The sequence below is a fragment of the Mobula birostris genome, chromosome 19 (assembly GCF_030028105.1).
Source record: "Mobula birostris isolate sMobBir1 chromosome 19, sMobBir1.hap1, whole genome shotgun sequence".
In the NCBI taxonomy this organism is placed as follows: Eukaryota; Metazoa; Chordata; class Chondrichthyes; order Myliobatiformes; family Myliobatidae; genus Mobula; species Mobula birostris.
In genome coordinates this window covers 22307434-22326210 of record NC_092388.1, presented here as the reverse complement: position 1 = coordinate 22326210, position 18777 = coordinate 22307434, and the positions used below count along the sequence as shown (strand labels likewise).

General features: G+C 39.2%; 1 protein-coding gene across 7 annotated transcripts in view; it reads left to right on the top strand.

The window, feature by feature from the left end:
* Positions 1–18777, top strand: part of relch (RAB11 binding and LisH domain, coiled-coil and HEAT repeat containing) — a 99950-nt gene that overhangs the window by 51734 nt on the left and 29439 nt on the right. For all 7 annotated transcript variants that reach the window (XR_011889728.1, XM_072283340.1, XM_072283336.1 and 4 more), the window contains 5 exons: positions 6284–6396; positions 8817–8907; positions 17614–17685; positions 17770–17910; positions 18033–18197. Coding sequence is in view for 6 of the 7 variants with exons in the window: in XM_072283340.1 (XP_072139441.1) it covers positions 6284–6396; positions 8817–8907; positions 17614–17685; positions 17770–17910; positions 18033–18197 (582 nt within the window). In the remaining variant the exon portion in view is untranslated. The remainder of the gene's footprint in view (positions 1–6283; positions 6397–8816; positions 8908–17613; positions 17686–17769; positions 17911–18032; positions 18198–18777) is intronic.

Sequence of the window (18777 nt, the reverse complement as noted above, 5' to 3'; positions counted from 1 at the left end):
TTTCTCACCCTAAATCTATACCCAGTGGTTTTGGACTCCCCTGCGGAAAAGATTGTTACCATCCACCTTATCTCTGCTCCTCATAACTTTCGACGTGTCTATAAGGTCATTGGTGGGTTGGGGTTAGGAACACGTTCACAGTGCTCTGTAAAGTACAAGAGAATTTGAATTTTTCTTTGATTTGAAAGGTGATAGAGTGAAGCTCTGATAAGCCTGCATACTTAGGACTTCAGTGGTGCCAGCCTGACGGACTTTCCCATCTATTGGATGTTATTTCTATTAATACACCAACACTCTTTCAATTGACTTTTTTTTAAAGTTACTGCTCAGAATTATTTTCTGTATTCATGTGGCTATGATGTTTACCACCAGATGGCACCAGTACTAATGGTTTTGGCCAAGTTTTGCACACTTCTAACACCACAAAATCCAACTGGTGGAAAATAAATGGGAGCAATTTCTCCTTTTTTACATTTATACATCTAAAACATTGACCACCAACCGTAGAAGAAATAAAAAACAGATAGTTATGGAGAATGTGTAAAGCTTACACTGAAAGTGTCAGGACTGAACTGGGATCACTGGAGGTAGTAACTCTACTAGTGTGCCATTGCACCACCTTGAATTGCAGTAAATATGTGCATCCTGGCTTAACCTTATCAACTATTCACAGAGCCATGAAATCAATTTCAGGATTCCCAGAATTTAAATAAGTAACTTCCATTTGTTTAGCTTGGGAGCTGATTAGATCATTAGTTTGACTTGAATGGTAAATAAAATAATGAAATCCTAATACCAGTCAAATCCTAAATATAATAAAATACTTATTTGGCTAAGCCTAATAAAGCTTTATACAAAATCCCTGTCCACTATTCCACCATTGAATAGTTTCTTGCACAGTATCAGCTCTACCAGTACTTACTTTCAGCTTCATCTGGAAATCTGGTGATTTGGAATAATTAGCTTAAAAAGAAGAGGTAGGAGTGGGGATCAGAAGTGAAAAGCACTAAATAATATGGGATTTAAAAACCTAATTTTGAATGTGAAAAGGATGGCTAAGGGGTGTGTAGGGATCGGGTGAGGTGATGATGTATATCCAACTAAATTACTGAGTAAAAGAGACTTTGTCCTGCCAAGAATGAAAAAAGACCAATAAGCTGAACAGATGGTCAAAAGGGGCTCCAGGATGAGAATTGTTAATGTATTTGAAATAACTGGTTGATTGGTGAGGATGTTTTTTTCTTCCTCTTGAAAAGAACCAGGCTTCATAATTCCTATCATTGACTTAAATGGAGCTTGTTTGGGCATGATTACATTATTGAGCTGCAGGCATATTGGAATTGTGCCTGCATTATTGCCTGGGTAATTGAGGTTTACGGCTTGAGCATCAAACTGTTTCAAAACATGGTCAATATCGGTAAATTGGACGTCTTGATTCTGTTTTTTGTTAATTTCATTGCTCTGCACCACACGTCTGTTCAAAGTGGAAAAATGTGGATCACCTCAAGTATCGAGGCAGTATCATCTCCAGTGATGGTTCCCTGTATAAAGTTTGAAGTTCTAAAACTAGTCAGACTCTTGGCTGAATTCAAACACAGAAATCCTCATCCTCACCTGTGTCTACAACAAGCTGAAAACCTGCAGTGCCAAGCCTTAACATTTTTTTATATATAGGTGTGAAGCAAATAGTCTCTATGGAAGGCCTGCCAAGCACTAGGCAGTTTGCTGAGCAAGACAGAGACACTTCTGCTGAGGTCCTTCAATATGCAAACGGTTTTGAGGGAATGCTGCTTAAAATGATTTGCGTGCTCTTGACTGGTCGGTGGCTCCCAAGCAGGTCTTGCATGGGTCAGAAAAGAGAATGTTTGTTTCTTTTGCACTAATTATTTTTCGTAACTTGTAGTAATTTATATGTCTTGCGCTGCACTGCTGCAAAACAACAACAAATTCTAACATGACCCTCAGTGATAATAAACCTAATTCTGATTTAAAAGACCACATGTAAAATAATCTTTTGTGGACCAATATCACACTCTAAAATATTACATAGATGACTTGATTTTAGATTTGCATATCTTTTGAAGACGCTGTATAATTTTTTGGAGAGAAATTGATAAAATTGCTTCTGGGCCACACACCAAAATTATCAAAGCTGCAAAGACAGACAAGTTCAAACTTTCATAGTATACCCAGCTTTGTGCATTTACAAATTCGATGCATATCCAAATGTAAGATTTACAACAACATTTGCTTCTCAGGAAGCAATACACTACCAACATCAAGAAAAAATAGGATCCTCGGCTATGAGAAGTCTCAGGATAAATTGATTGCCTTTTAATTAGATTGCAATTTACAGTTTAACCACTTAGAAATTTTTCAAGTTTTAAGTGAATAGCAGATTGCTACGAGGTTATACACATTTTTTATCTTGCAATAGAAATAAGTCAAATCATTTTCTGGGTCAAGTTGTTGATTCAGATATAAAGAATAAGCATCATTTGTTTCCATGCTATCAAATTTGTAATTGGTGGTACCTTTATAAAACAAAAGTGTGCTAGTTCTTGTTGCCTCCCAAAACAAATAATACACCTCTTCCTTTAAGTGTCATCTTCAAGAACAGAACTATCAGTTTAAAAATCTTGTTTTGAGTGTCTTTTGGGAAATGGTGAGAGAACATCTTGGGAGAGTGACTGTTGACTATCCTTTGATTTTGACGACAACGATTGTGTTTATGCAGCTCATCTGATATGTGTTTGGAGGTGACTCTAGAGGCTAATTCTTGAACAGTATCGACATTCACTGTGAGCACAAGGGAGTTGTCCTGATTACGTGGGCATAGCTTTTGCTTCTGCTTTCCTTTCCTGTTGGGCAGTCTCCAGGTCCATATGGTGCCTATCTTCCAAGTTGCTGTGAGAAAGTTTAATCAAGGTGCACCAACCAGTTCTGTCTCGTGCTCTATGTTCCAGATACCAGGGAACAGGCCCACTAAAAGCAGCGCTAGCTTTCACAATCTTTCTTTCTCTTACGAGGTCTACCACGGTTTCTGCTTCTCTGTGATAACTGACCATAGAGCAGCTGCTGGGAGTCTGGAATCCTCCATATGTATAACTTGTCCAGTTCAAAGAAGTTGTGCTTTCAGGATCATGACTTCAATACTGTAGTCTTTGCCCTGTTGAGGAGTTCCAGGTTTGTGATACAGTCATGCCAGTAAATGCACATGTGGAAGCACTCCAGTTTGAATTGCCTTTTGTACACGGTTCACATTTCATGACCATTTGGTAAGCTAGTGAGGACAACATTCTTGTACAGGTTGATCTGAGTGGACACCCGGATATTGTGCTGGCTTAGTACATGTGATCACAGGCAGCCTAGGCTCTGACTAGCCTTGCAGGTCGTGGTGTTGATTTCTTTATCCAAGGAATATGGTGATAGGGCAGGTGTACGAGATTGAGTGGGGTCTGGGATCAGCCATGAGATGATGGAATGTTGGAGCAGACTCGATGGGCTGAATGGCCTAATTCTGCTTTTATGTGTTATGGTCTTATGGAATCATCACTGGAGATGACACTGTGGGGTACTTAAATTCCTTTCCTGCCCTCAGTGTTGTGCCTTCGATGATGATGAAAGCTGGCACAACAGCGGATGCAAGAGCAGGCTGAAATAAGGCCTCTGTTTTGTCCAGACTGGGGATGAAGCCGAACGTAAGCAAGGCTTCTGCAAACTTGGAAGACTGTTAGATTTGTTAAGTACGTAGTTTGTATGAAAAGTGCTCTCTAAATAAGTTACTATTATTAAATGTTTGAAGCAGCAGCTATGCTTAACGAACAGTGCCTTTGCAAGAAATCACCCATAGTTTTGCGTCAAGATGTATTGGGGTTATCAAATTTGACAACTGGTTGAGTAACTGCCAAGTCATTTTATTGTGCTGACTTAGCAGCAACACACTTCAGAAGCAGTTGAATTAAAAGGTCAATAGAAGTATATTTTATACAAATTAGTTTTGCTTCAGTTAAATGTGGTCATGATATGCAGCCCTTAATCATTCCTATTTTTTTTGGAAGTATGAATGAGGGAGCTAATTGTATTGATTTTAATAGTGGCCATTAGTTAAAACTTTGAAGACTCATATAAAGTTCTTCTTTTCTCAAGATCTAAACATTAAAGGGTTACTTGTTGAAAACCATGATTACAAAAACAAATTTGCTTTTGGCCTCTACACCATGGGAGGAGGGAGAAGAGGAGGAAGTGGGGAATATTGTGTGATTTAGGCAAGTATAATGCAGTGCCACTACAATAGCAGCAAAGCTAAAAGCATTGAGAGCCCCTTGTATTAACAAAGCAAATGTTGAATAGAAAATTAAGCTTTTAAGATTTCAATGGTTTGAGAACTGACCTGGCTAGGGTAAATGGGAATTAAAGTTTGGCAGGCAAATCTGCATTTGAACAATGGGAGATATTTACGATGGAGATGGTTTTTTTTAGTTACAGTCAACATACATTCCCATGTAGGAGAAAGGTAGGGAAATTCTAATGATAGATGTACAGTTCAGCTGCTTAATACAGACTGAGATAGAATGCTGAATTATTTGCCATCATATTTATAGCCTTGATCATGCTCACATGCTGTGAAATGTGTGATTTTGAGCTGTGGCAACTAAAACCATAGGTTTAAGCCTATGTTATTCATAAAGTCTACAATAAACATTCTATTCCAAACTTAATTTAAATACACTTATATTATTGGGCAGTGTGTGGTTTGCGAATTTTGGAAGCTATTTTGCTTCTAGAAATGTGTTGATGCTCCTCTGTTGCTTAGCATGTGTGATTCAAATTGCTCTCAGATGTTCTGCACTTTCCAATATGTCCTTTTTTGCATATTTCTTTTAAGATGTCTGTCTAAAAGTCCACTCTCTAGAACTGCTCACTACTTTCAAAGAGAAGCAAGGCATATATAGTGATATTTGGAGATTGGAAAGAACTCTAGAGTAAAGAAACAGAAGCTGATAGTTATGCCTGGGACCAAGCAACCTGTGAAAATGTTATTATTGCAGCCTGCCTCAGAATGGAATGGTGCTGGGAAAAGCTTCCCATGGTGAAACACTGCTCCAACACAGAGCATGTAGCTTCTATTTGCTTAGTATGATTCCCATAAACCATGTGAAGTAGATGGATTGTAAATCTGTTATGCTGATCTTGGTTGAGGAAAATGTCTATCGACCAGGAGAAATTTTACAAGTTATGGAGGAATACCACAGTGGCATTCTTTGCACCTATTTGGGCCTGATGAATTTTAACATCTTGTTCAACAGTCAAAACAGCAGTCTCTCATTACTACAGCAAAGTGGCCCTGGAGCCCAATAAGTCTGATGAAAGTAATACATTTCAAAAAAGACTGATGGAGACAAAAGCCTTAATTGTATGGATAATCTGTTCATATACATGACCTTAGATAAACCATAAGACAGAGGAGCAGAATAAGGCCTTATAGCCCATCAAATCTTCTCCAACATTTCATCATGGTTGACTCCTCTCTAACCTTTGGCGCCCATACTAATCAAGAACCTACCAACTTCCGCTTTGAATATGCCTAGTGTCTTAGCTTCCACAGTTGTCTGTGGTAATTTCACTGATTCACCACTCTCTGGCTAAAGAAATTCAGACTTATTTCTGTTCTAAGGGAATTGTTATGGCTAAAATTATGAGTTGTAACTTTTTTAGAAAACCAATTTGGAGTTGGGATGAGTGAATAGATTGAATAGGAGGAAATGTCAGAAGTGCACTCTTTGTGGACTATGGGATGCCATTGTAGTGTTACTGGAACTCAGAAGACAGAGAAATAAGTGGATGCTGCAGGGATCTAATAAGGTATAATAGTAATGCTTCAGCAAACTCCGTTGTAAGGGTAAGTGAATAAAAGAGAGCAACTAATAATATGCCAGCCAGTGGTGCAGTGGTTAAAAAAACAAACAAAAATGCTAAAGAAATGGCAAGATTGCCGCTCGATGTGCCACAAGTTGTGGAAAGGAACAACAATAATTAATATAAACAATTGTAGTGCACGTAGAAAGATCAGTCACTCCTATGCATAGACACCTCATTGTTGCAACTGATAATATTCAGAATAATTTTAATAAGTTGCAAGAACTCTACAACCCAAACACTGTACATAGAGGACCTGCAGACTGAACTAATGGCAATATTTCTGTAAAGTTTTTAACAAACAACACATATGCTATATTGCCCACTATTTATCATTTCTTTTTGTTTCCCCTCCCCAATTTAGGAGTTAATTCCCCTAATCCTGTGTACTGCTTGCCTCCATCCGGAACCCAAAGAAAGAGACCAGCTTCTGCATATTCTCTTCAACTTGATTAAGCGTCCAGATGATGAACAAAGGTACAAACTATTGCCATATATTTCAATAACCCATTCTTTACCTTTTAAGCAAACGTGTCTTTAACTCACTTATACTCCTAACCCAAATTAAATTGCAACTTTTAGAACAGCAATCCAGACAAAACCCTGGCACTCCATTGATACAATTTTCCTGCTGTCATCGTTGTCATTGTGTGCTGTGTCGTATTACGTGGGCAGTCGTGGTTTTTCCATGACCATGACTGTTCTTGGCAAATTCCTCTTCAGAAGTGGTTTGCCATTGCCACTTTCTGGGTAGAGTCTTTAGGAGACAGGTGACCCCAGCCATTAGCGCTGCTCTTCAGAGATGGTTTGGTTTCAGTAGTGGCATCACCAGGACTTGTGATATGCGCCAACTGCTGATATGACCATCCACCACCTGCTGTGGCTTCATGTGATCCTGATCATGGGTGGGTGGGGGGGGGGGGAGCTAAGTAGGTAGTACACCTGCCCGAGGGTGACCAGCAGGCTAGCAGAAGGAAGGAGGGCTATACACCTCTTTGATAGACATTTCTCCATCCCACAACTCCTGTATTTGTTAAAAAAAATAGAAGACCACATCATGTTATATGATTTGTCGGGAACACAGTTACTGCTGATCACAGGTGCCCTACTTAATTCTTGTTCAAAGTATATGTACTTTGATAATAAATGTAACCATAAACAACCCTGAGATTTGTTTTCTTGTGGGCATACACAGTAAATCCGTGAAACCCAATAGAATCAGTGAAAGACCACACCCAACAGGACGGACAAAATACCAATGTGCAAAAGATAAACTGTGCAAATACAAAAGAGAAAAACAAAATAATAATAATAAATAAGCAATAGATATCGAAAACATAAGATGAAGTGTCCTTGAAAATGAGTTTATATGTTGTGGGATGTGTTCAGTAATGGGGCGAGTGAAATTGAGTGAAGTTATTCCCTCTGTACCACCTTCCTAATGGCAGCAGTGAGAATAGAGTATGGCCTGGATGGTGGGGGTCCTTGATGATCAATGTTGCTGTCCTGTGACAATGCAATGTGTAGATCTGCTCAGTGCTGGGGAGGGCTTTACCGATGACGGACTATGCTGTATCAACTTTTTTGTGTCGGATTTTCCATTCAAGTGCATTGGTATTTCCACACCAGGCCATGATGCAACCAGATAATATACTCTCCACCACACATAAACAGAAGTTTGTCAAAGTTTTAGATGAGATGCCGAATCTTCACGAATTTCTAAGAAAGTAGCGGCACCACCATAGGTTGTAATGACACTTAAATGTGTTGGGCCTAGGACAGATCCTCTGAAATGATAACACAGAGGAATTTAACATTGCTGACCCTCTCCACTTCTGATCCCCCAATGAGAACTGGCTCATGGACCTCCAGTTTCCTCCTCTTGAAGTCAATAATCAGTTCCTTGGTCTTGCTGACATTGAGTAAGAGGTTGTTATTGTGGTACCATTCAGCCAGATTGAGGAAGATTACCACATTCTTTTTAGTCATTAGTAGAATTGAAGCCTGCATGGGATCTCAGACTGCGGAAGTGTGAAGTTAAAGATATCACTGAACACTCCAGATAGTTGATCAGCACAGGTTTTTAGTACTCGGCCAGGTACCCCATCTGTGGGTTCACACTCCTAAAGAATGCTCTCATATTGGCTCAGTGACTGGAATCGTAGACTCATTGGGGTTTGAGGGTTTATGAAGCTTCCTCCATGTTTTGACTGTCAATGCGAGCATAGATAGCATTGAGCCTATCTGCCAGCGAAGCCTTGTTGTCATCTATCTTGCTTGGTTTCACTTTGTAAGTGGTAATACCATCTTTTTGTCTTTCCTTTATTAACTTTAAAATAATTGGGCTTGTAATAATTGAATCGAAAATAATGACGCCACCACTTTTTACTGTCTCATTTTCCATTCTTGATCACAAAATTCACAAAGAGTTATTAATCAGAATAATTCAACCTTATGCTGAAAATAAGAAAAAAAAATGGCTTATGGATGATACGTGGTCAAGAAATTGATTGGAAAAAGTAATAATGTTTACCTGAAATATGCATGTAAATACTAAAAATTAAGATTTAAGATGAACATCAGTTTTGGATTGTTTAATTGTTTTTAATGTCTTGAATTCATTGACAATCTGATATTAGTTTGTGTTTTTTCTTTTAAGCCGTACATTGTGTTGCACCTGGCTCTATTGAAAACTTGACTAAAAAGGAATGTATGTGTTTTGAAATGAAATGGTTGAGTCAATCACCATTCACCATGAAATGGTTGTGTCAATGAAATGGGAAACATTCAAAAGTCACTAGGTCAAATGGAAAGAAAATTTGATGGGATGTAATGTCGAAAAATTCTCGTGAGTGATTAGGTTCACTATTAATTTACTTTCCTTTTTCTGGTTTTAGACAGATGATTCTCACTGGCTGTGTTGCATTTGCTCGGCATGTTGGTCCAACACGTGTTGAGGCTGAACTACTACCACAGTGCTGGGAGCAGGTAAAACAAGATTTTAATCAAACAAGCAACACACACAAAAGTTGCTGGTGAACGCAGCAAGCCAGGCAGCATCTCTAGGAAGAGGTACAGTCGACGTTTCAGGCCGAGACCTTTCGTCAGGACTATCTGAAGGAAGAGTTAGTAAGAGATTTGAAAGTGGGAGGGGGAGGGGGAGATCCAAAATGATAGGAGAAGACAGGAGGGGGAGGGATGGAGACAAGAGCTGGACAGGTGATTGGCAAAAGGGATATGAGAGGATCATGGGACAGGAGGTCCGGGGAGAAAGACGGTGGTGGGGGGGGGGGAACCAGAGGATGGGCAAGGGGTATAGTCAGAGGGACAGAGGGAGAAAAAGGAGAGTGAGAGAAAGAATGTGTGTATAAAAAATAAATAACGGATGGGGTACGAGGGGGAGGTGGGGCGTTAGCGGAAGTTAGAGATGTCGATGTTCATGCCATCAGGTTGGAGGCTACCCAGACGGAATATAAGGTGTTGTTCCTCCAACCTGAGTGTGGCTTCATCTTTAAAGTAGAGGAGGCCGTGGATAGACATGTCAGAATGGGAATGGGATGCGGAATTAAAATGTGTGGCCACTGGGAGATCCTGCTTTCTCTGGCAGACAGAGCGCAGGTGTTCAGCAAAGCAGTCTCCCAGTCTGCGTCGGGTCTCGCCAATATATAGAAGGCCACATTGGGAGCACCGGACGCAGTACATCACCCCAGCCGACTCACAGGTGAAGTGTCGCCTCACCTGGAAGGACTGTTTGGGGCCCTGAATGGTGGTAAGAGAGGAAGTGTAAGGGCATGCGTAGCACTTGTTCTGCTTACAAGGATAAGTGCCAGGAGGGAGATCAGTGGGGAGGGATGGGGGGGACGAATGGACAAGGGAGTCAAATAGGGAGCGATTCCTGCGGAAAGCAGAGAGAGGAGGGGAGGGAAAGATGTGCTTAGTGGTGGGATCCTGTTGGAGGTGGCGGAAGTTACGGAGAATAATATGTTGGACCCGGAAGCTGGTGGGGTGGTAGGTGAGGACCAGGGGAACCCTATTCCTAGTGGGGTGGTGGGAGGTTGGAGTGAGAGCAGATCAAACAACTTAACTTTGGAATTAGTTATCAGTTATAACAAAATCGTTTTGATTTTCTAAGTAAAACTTGATGCATATAAGTTTTACTTAAAAATCTATTAACATTTAGCAACTAATTCGTGTCAAATACTTGATAAAACACCACATCACATCAAACACCACATAAAATATATTTTGTGAATGTTGCAGATTGCAATTGAATAAATTTGATACACGTTTGGGATCGGTTTTAAAACTATTCAGTGCCATAGATAATTACTGCAAAACTGTCTTGTTGATTATCACAACTTTATTACGTTCAAATAGAAAGTTTACTTAACCAATTAAACTTTGGCAATTCACAGCTGGATGCTGTAATTATACTAGACAAATGTCTGCTAAGAAAGAAAAGGATAAGATTGTTTCTTTGCGCATACTGCTGTAAACAGACAAGTAGAATTTAACTTTCATTGTCACTTGCATCTGCTATTTGAAAGGGTTAAAATTTTCTGAAACCAAGGTGTCATCCAGCCTCCTGCAAGGTCACCCATGATTCTTGTATAACTGAGGATACAACTGTTCTTTGGAACTATGAGGAGAAAGACCCATCTTCGATTCTCCCTTGAAAGGTTATTTGGCAAACTGCTGTATGTGTTCCTTGCTGATACCTGAAAGAGCGCACATACTCCATGTAACACAAGTGATCCCTGGCAGGCCATAGTCATAAAAGCAGTCCAAATGCTTTTATTTGGACTCTGACTCAATTTGGTTGAAGTTTTAAGAACAACTTAATAAACACATAGCAATTTTTAAAGTCTGTCTTTCTATGAGAACTTAAAAGCCAAATTCCTTAAAGGCGTTCTTTTTTAATCACTGCATGGAACTGTAGTTGGTTTCCACTGAAAGCAGGACCTGAGAGTGCAGGTTTACACTACTGATTGTACAGTTCCTCCAGTCTAAGCATGACCTACTTCCATTAAGGTCCCATCAGTCACCTTAGAACCCCTCAAAAAACAGTACAGTAGGAACTGCACACTGTTTCACAGATGGGGCAGGAGGTGCTTGCAGAGGAAAAGGCAGAGGCAGATGGCTAGATTGTGTGCTGGTATATTTCTTCTGCCATTTAAACACGGCTCCATTGATCAGTTTCTCAATACGCTTCTTCTCCCCCTGCATGTTTACAGGCTAGGGATTTAAGAGTTGGTGAGAATTTTGCACTGTTTCATGGAGTCTTTGAACACAATAATGATGCCAATGTTTATATATAATGTGGAACGACAGAACAGACTGTATGGTCCATACAACCAGCCACTATTTCTTTGATTCAGACCAATCCCATTGAGACCCATGCGACTAAAGTTGTTGGCATCCTTTAGCTTGTGATCCATTTTTGCCTAACTGTAGCATCCCGAATTATACTATTTCTAAGTATGGAAGCTCTTAAAAGTACCATTTTGGATAACCATATAACATTTTGGTAACACATACAAATTCTTGAGGAACTCAGCAGGCTGGGCAGCATCTATGGAAAAGAGTACAGTCAAGGTTTTGGGCCGAATCCCTTTGACAAGACCTGAGCAACACACACAAAATGCTGGAGGGACTCAGCATTTTGTGTGTTGCTTGGATTTCCAGCATTTGCAGATTTTCTCTTGTCTGTAACATTTTAAATCAAGACAATACCTCACGCCAAGTGGAAACGATAGTATTTTTCTTTTGAGTCAACTATACTTCCAACAACTATCTTGTTGGAGGGCAGGGAAGAACAGGGCGAGTAAGTGCAAAAGATGTCTTGGTATGCAAATCTGTCTAACTTGCATGTGTTGAAAGACAGCTAGCTTCGATCAAATTTGTGCTGTTGTTGAAAGGATTCCCGTTGTAAATACAGAGCTCCTTTGTAGCCTCCTTTGTTTGTATTTTCTCACATGTTTTACTCTGCAATTTTTTTATTCAAGTTCTTTCTTATCATTCTCCCTTGTTTAATTTATAAACCCTTCCCCAACATCCTCCATCAGCTTCACCCTTTATTTCTTTCTCCCGCTTGCCCATTGTATTAGTTCCCCCATTTTCTGCATGTGCATGTTATATGTATTAATCCTCAATTGCAATGTGAAATTATTTCTTTCTAAGCTTGAATATGAGCAGCTAGGATTATGAATTTAGCAATTTTTTTGTGAACTATTTAAAATGAAATGAACATGATTATCCCCAGTCTTCTGGTCACATTCTATTAGAGCACCATCAGGTAGCAGGTACCACAATATAAGAACAAGGACTGTTAGGTTGGATAATAGCTTCTTCCCCCAGGCTGTGAGACTTCTGAACACCCTGCTACCACCTAGTACACATTATTTATGACAGTGCCAGTGGCATTAAACTGCTGTATATTTAACTATTTGTTCTATATGCACTCTGTCAGCTTGTACATCTACAAAATACTTGTCTGTTAATATTGTGTTAATTTTATTTTATGTGCTATATATGTGTAATAACCTATAATATACCGATAGCGAGGTTTCCAAGAAAGAAGATAAGTGACCAGGGTTAAGTAGAAGAATTCAAGCCCAATTTGTGCTGAAGAACACAATTTTTAGTTGTCTCATTTGTAGTCTTTTTAGCCCCTTTGTTACATTAACCCCATATTCCTTGATTCCCTTAAGCTGTTGATTTCTGACTTGAACATGCTGAGCAACTGAGCTTATATGCCTATCACAGGTATATTAACAGCCTTCTAGATGAAGATGCTACTACACAGCTCTGACCAGTCCCTTATTTTATGAGTGACTCCTGGTTCTAGACATGCCAGCCATTACATTGTAATCTATAAAACCCATTAATTTTGTGAAGTTTAATGAGATCACCACACATTTTCTTGATCTCTTGACTGTGACCCCAGTTTGCTTAATTTCTCCTTGTACCACATATCTGCAGTACAGAGAATCAATCTCATTAACCACTGCTCCAAGTATCTCCCTCCTGGGGATGGAATACCAGACCTCTGCATAACTTTCTAGATTTAGAGTATTTTCTACCAATCTGGGCTACGAACCCAAGGAGGATCAACTTTTAAACACAAGAGATTGTGCAGATGCTGGAAATCCAGTATAACACACAAAATGCTGGAGGAACTCAGCAGGTCATACAGCATTACAGAAAGGAATAAGAGTCAAAGTTTCAGGCCAAGACCGTTCGTCAGGACTTTGACCATCAGGACATCAGAAGATCTACTTAATTGCCTGCTAAACCATGATTCTGCTTTAAATATGTTCTGTCATAATTCCAGATACGGTACCTTCACAATGTTGGCTCCTTGGGCAAGCACTTGCAATCACACTGGAGATGAGGAAATGCATTAAGATTGTATTGAAGATGAGAAAATGGCAGAGGAAGTAATCATATTTTTGTGTCCACCTTCCCAGAGGCGCAGAAAATGTGGAAAATGGCAGAGAACTAAATGTTAAGTTAATGAACAAATCAGCAATTATTAGGAATTAAATTTGAAGACAAATGAAACTTTGTCTGAAGAAGTTTCAAGAATTGTCCCTTTTATGCAAATAGAATGTTAGCAGATGTTTAAGAAGGTTTTTCAGTTTGGGGCTTTGGAAAAAGTCAGGTGGAAAGTTGTGATAAGTAACTGCTAAGTGCAACAGTCAGCAATACAGAACAGGCTTATCCTCGTTTATTTATGTATTTACTTAAAATAGGTTAGTTCAAGTCAACAAAACTGGAGGTGCCAAAACCTGAAAGAAAAACTAAATGATGTAGTAACTCAGCAAGTCAGACAGCATCTGTGGAAAGAAAACAGTTAGCATTTCAGGTGTAAGACCTTCATCAGAGCAGCCCCAGACCTAACACACAAACATCGGTGGATGTTGTGCTCTTGGATTTTCAAAAGGCCTGAAGCTGCTTAACAGGATAAGAGCCTGTGATATTACAGGAAAGATACTGGCTGGTGCATTGGCTGATTAGCAGGAGGCAAAGTGTGGGAATAAAGGGAGCTTTTTCTGATTGCCTGCCAGTGACTAGTGGTGTTCTGTAGAGTTCCCTATGGGAACCACTTTTCTAATGTTGTATGTCAATGATTTGGACGATGAAATTACTGGCTTTGTGGCCAAGGTTGCAGATGATGCAAAGATAGGTGGAGATGCAGGTAGTATTGAGGAAGCTGGGAGGCTGCAGAAAGATTAGGAGAATGGGCAAATGGAATACAGTGTCAGGAAATGTCATCTACTTTGGTAGAAGGAATAAAGTATAGAGTATTTTCTAAACAGGACGAAAATTCAAGGTGCAAAAGGACTTTGGAGTCCTTGTTAGGACTCCTTAAAGTACAAACATAGTTTGTAAATTTGCAGTCCAAGTCAATGGTGGAGAAGAAAAATGCAATGTTGGCATTCATTTCAAGAGTACTAGAATATAAAAGCATAGACGCTGTATAAGTCATTGATGAAGCCTGACAGAGTATTGTGAGCAGTTTTGGGACTCCATTTTTAAGAAAGAATGTGCTAACATTGGAGGGGGTTCAGAGGAGGTTCACAGAAATGATTCCGGAATTGAAAGCTTGTTAAATGAGGAGCGTTTGATAGCTCTGGGCCTCTACTCACTGGAATTCAGAAGAATAAGGTGTGACCTCATTGAAACCTATCAGATGTCAAAAGGCTGAGATAATGTGGATATGTAGCGGATGTTTTGTATGTTCAGGGAGCATAGGACCAGGGGCACAGCCTCAGAATAAAGGGATGTCCATTTAGAACGGAGATAAGGAGGAGTCTCTTTAGCCGGAGGATGGTGAATCTGTGGAGGTCAAGCCAGGTCAGGTCATTGGATGTATCTAAGGCAGAGGTTGATAGTCTCTTGATCAGTCAGGGCATGAAAAGTTACAGGGAGAAGGCAGGTGAATGTCATTGAGAAGGAAGGGGATCCACCATGATGAAATGGTGAAGCAGTCTCAATGGGCCAAATAGCCTGGTTCTGTTCCTCTGTCTTATGGTCTAATTCCTGTATCAGACAGTGATGTAGCTGGTCAGGACACTCCCGATGGTGCTACTGAAAAAATTGGTTAAATGTCTGGGAGGGAGCCTCAATCTCAATCCCCTCCATGAAGTGGAGATGCTGCTGTGCTTTCTTGACCAAAGAGGTGGCATGGATGAGCTGATCCATTATGTACACTCTCAGAAACTTGGTGCTCCTAACTCTGTCCATGTAGGAGCCATGTATGGTATGTACAATAAAGAGTGGTCAGTGTGCACCTTCCTGAGAACCCACTCATCACTTGTCACAGGTACATCTAAATATATAGTGAAATGTATCATCTTTGTCAAATCAAATCAGCAAGGATTGTGCTGGGGACATCCCGCGAGTGTTGCCAAATTTCCAGCATCAACGCAGTATCGCCACAACTCACAAACCCTCACCCGTATGTCTTTGGAATGTGGGAAGAATCCTGAGCACCTGGGAGAAACCCGTGTGGACAAGGACAACATTTAAACTTTTATAGGCCGCAGCAGGAATTGAACACCAACCTGTGAACATTGTAAAACATTGGCGCTAACCACGAAGCTTCTCTGCCACCCCAAGGATATAAATCATGTTTGTAAAACAACCAGAAGCTCTATGTGTGCTGTCTAAAATGGTCTTCTGGATGGAATATCAGTGTGCATTGTTACTTGATTATAGGCTTGCTTAACTATTGCAAAGGGAAAAACATGGGAATTCCCCACCTTTGAACCAGGAGAAACCCTTTGTGTAGCTGTTTAAATTGAGTGAATGATTTAGTTAGCAATGCAAGTTTAAGGCAAATTTCTTCTCCGTTGAGCTTGGTATAATTTGATATTTTGCATATTATTTAACTTCCAGGTAGGAAAAGACACTTGCACTGTGGAGGCAGAAGGATGACCTGTTTATCAAAATCCATTCAGATTTTGAGAATTATGCTATAATGTATGAACATACAGTTTCAAGAAAGTTGAATGGTTTGCTCTCCTGTTGAACCTCAAAATTGTGCTGCATTATATTACTCTAATTGAAACAAAATGAGCAAGTATATAAAAGCTACAGTACAGCATATGGTAGCATTGAGTGTAAAGCATTGCTTTACAATTGAAAATTTCACAACGATAGCTGTTATGGTGGATGACAGGAAGAGTAGCAAACTGGAAGATTAGCTGCTGCCTCAAACTTTGTATTTTTAAATATTCTTAAAAAGTTCAATGATAAGTAAACAAAGGAGCATTACAAAATACTAATTTAAAAATGTATATAAATAATCCTGACCCTTCTGGCTGAGCAGCATGCGTGCTTCTAAAAAAATTGCACGACAGTTTTATTCTTCTTGAACTAATGTGAAAACTGCAGTTTTCATGGACTCAGTGGTTAGTGTTCTGTGTATTATTTGTTTACTTTTTCATAGTTTACCCAATTTGTTCTTGTTGCACACATTGAGTGTTTGATGATCTTTGCTGTGTGGGGGTTTTATAAAGGATTCTATTGTGTTTTTTTCTTGTGGCTGCCTGCAAGAAAACAAATCTCAAGGTGTATACAGTATGCATAATTTGATAATATATTTTGAACCTAAAGCAAAGTTAATCAAAAAAATCATAGGCAAACTGTAAACTGGCGAAGAAGAAAGGAAAAGCTGCAGATCAGGCTATGGAAGGTGCCAGGAGAAACTCGGGCAGTGGACCTTCGTCTGAAGGATTACTTTTTCTACAAGTGAAGTCAGATTTGAGTGTTTCCAGTGCTGCTTGTATTACTATTAGTTAACGATGTACAGTGGATTCCAGTTAATTGGGACACATTTTAATCCAGTTAAGCAGCTGCCCCAATTAGCCGAATGTTCATGGAAGTAGTTTTTAAAAAAGTTTAAAAATTACACACTACCATTTGACGGGGTAAGAAATTTTCTATTTAAATTAATTACTGAACTAATTAGAACACTACCAATATTAGTGGTGGTTGTTCATCATATCCGACGATGACAGGAAACTTGTGCGGGAGAGTTTTTAAAGTGGAAAAGGCATTTCACTGGATGCAGTGACTGTCAGACACTTAACCTCTCTGGTTTTGCTGCTTTTAGGGTTGCGTCTACTTGTCAAGCTGGAGTTCAGTCACTGCCATCTGACCTTTGGGTTTCTTTATGACTTCTGTATTGCTAGACCACCAGTCAAATATTAGTATTTTTAACCCATTGTACTTGAAGCAAAGTGGACAAGGATTTATTGATAACTCTGTATCAAAACAGATAGCCAGGAACCAAGTGGGTGTATTTTGTGAATTTAGTTTATACACTGATGTTGAAATTATGAAATTTGTTGCCATGCTTCCTCTATACTGATTAGTCCAAGATGGGTATTTCATTATTTAGACAATATTTAAATTCACTATCAGTGAAATTGTTGCTTTAAACATGGATATTAGTGTCACTTTTGTGTCCGTAGGTTACTGAAATGTACCTGATAAGTTGAGTATTTGAGTTTGTATTTATCCTCGGTATGTTTGTGACATATAAATGCAATTTTCTCAGTAGAAATGCTTCTAAATTGATTTCTTTGGTGTTCCTTTTCAACCATTTACCTGCAGTTATGGCATGAACTTGAACTAAGTTAACATAAAAGTAAAGAACATTTTATTCATTTATTCTTTCCCCAGATCAATCACAAGTATCCAGAACGAAGGTTACTGGTGGCCGAAGCCTGTGGAGCACTAGCACCTTATTTGCCTGTAAGAAAAATTCATGTCTTTCTATTCAAAGCCAAACAAGCAAATCCTTTACCAGGCTAAACATATTGTTTTATTTCCTCATAGAAGGAGATTCGCAGTTCATTGGTGCTTTCAATGCTGCAGCAAATGTTGACAGAAGATAAGGCAGACCTAGTGCGAGAGGCAGTCATTAAAAGTCTGGGTATTATTATGGCATACATTGATGATCCTGATAAGTATTTGCAGGTATGGTATTACACCAAGAACCAATGGTTATAGTATTTCCTTTCTATTCAGGTGAAATATCTTTTTGGAAATTCCCACTTTTGTCCTTTGATATATTAATAAAGCTTTATTTTCCACCACAGGGTTTTGAACTGCAAATGTCAGCCTTAAGTGATCCCTCCGAGAGGGTGATTAATGCTACACATCAAGTTTTCCTGCCAGCCTTTGCAGCATGGACTACAGAATTGGGTAAACTCCAGTCGCATCTCATTCCAACTCTACTAAGCAACATTGATAAAATACTCAGGGTAGGTTAGAAGAATGCAAATGTATTTCTTTTCAATTGGTGCAAAGTCCTGTCTACCAATCATTACCCCTATACCTGCCAACCTGGATTCTCTCTTGCTTGAGCAACACCTCAATTTTAAAATTGTCATCCCTTTAAATTATGTTCATTGGTCTTGACCCTTGAACTGCCTGTTATCTGCTGCAATTCAATAATCCTTGGATTATGTCCTTTTTTGTCATCCTCAAATTTAGTTGTTCAATTTTGCTCTTATCTCAATATCAAACTCTAAGCTCTTTCAAAATGTGAAGTTCTGGAATTTCCTTCAGTGAATTTTTCTTTCCTTTACAATTAGCTGAAGCTCTTTGATTACTCATACTAATAATTTCATGGCTATATTAATTTTTTTATTCTGTTATTGGCATTTTGTCTATTTTTAAGGCTCGGAATAAATCAAACAAGTGTACATAATATAATAGTGCATTGTGTTCTGTCCAGTTACAGCTTAAAATGTTGACAAGCTGGCTTTCAGTAGTTTTGTTGCATACCAACTCATGGACTCAAAATACATTCAATGTCAGAGAAATGTATACAATATTTTT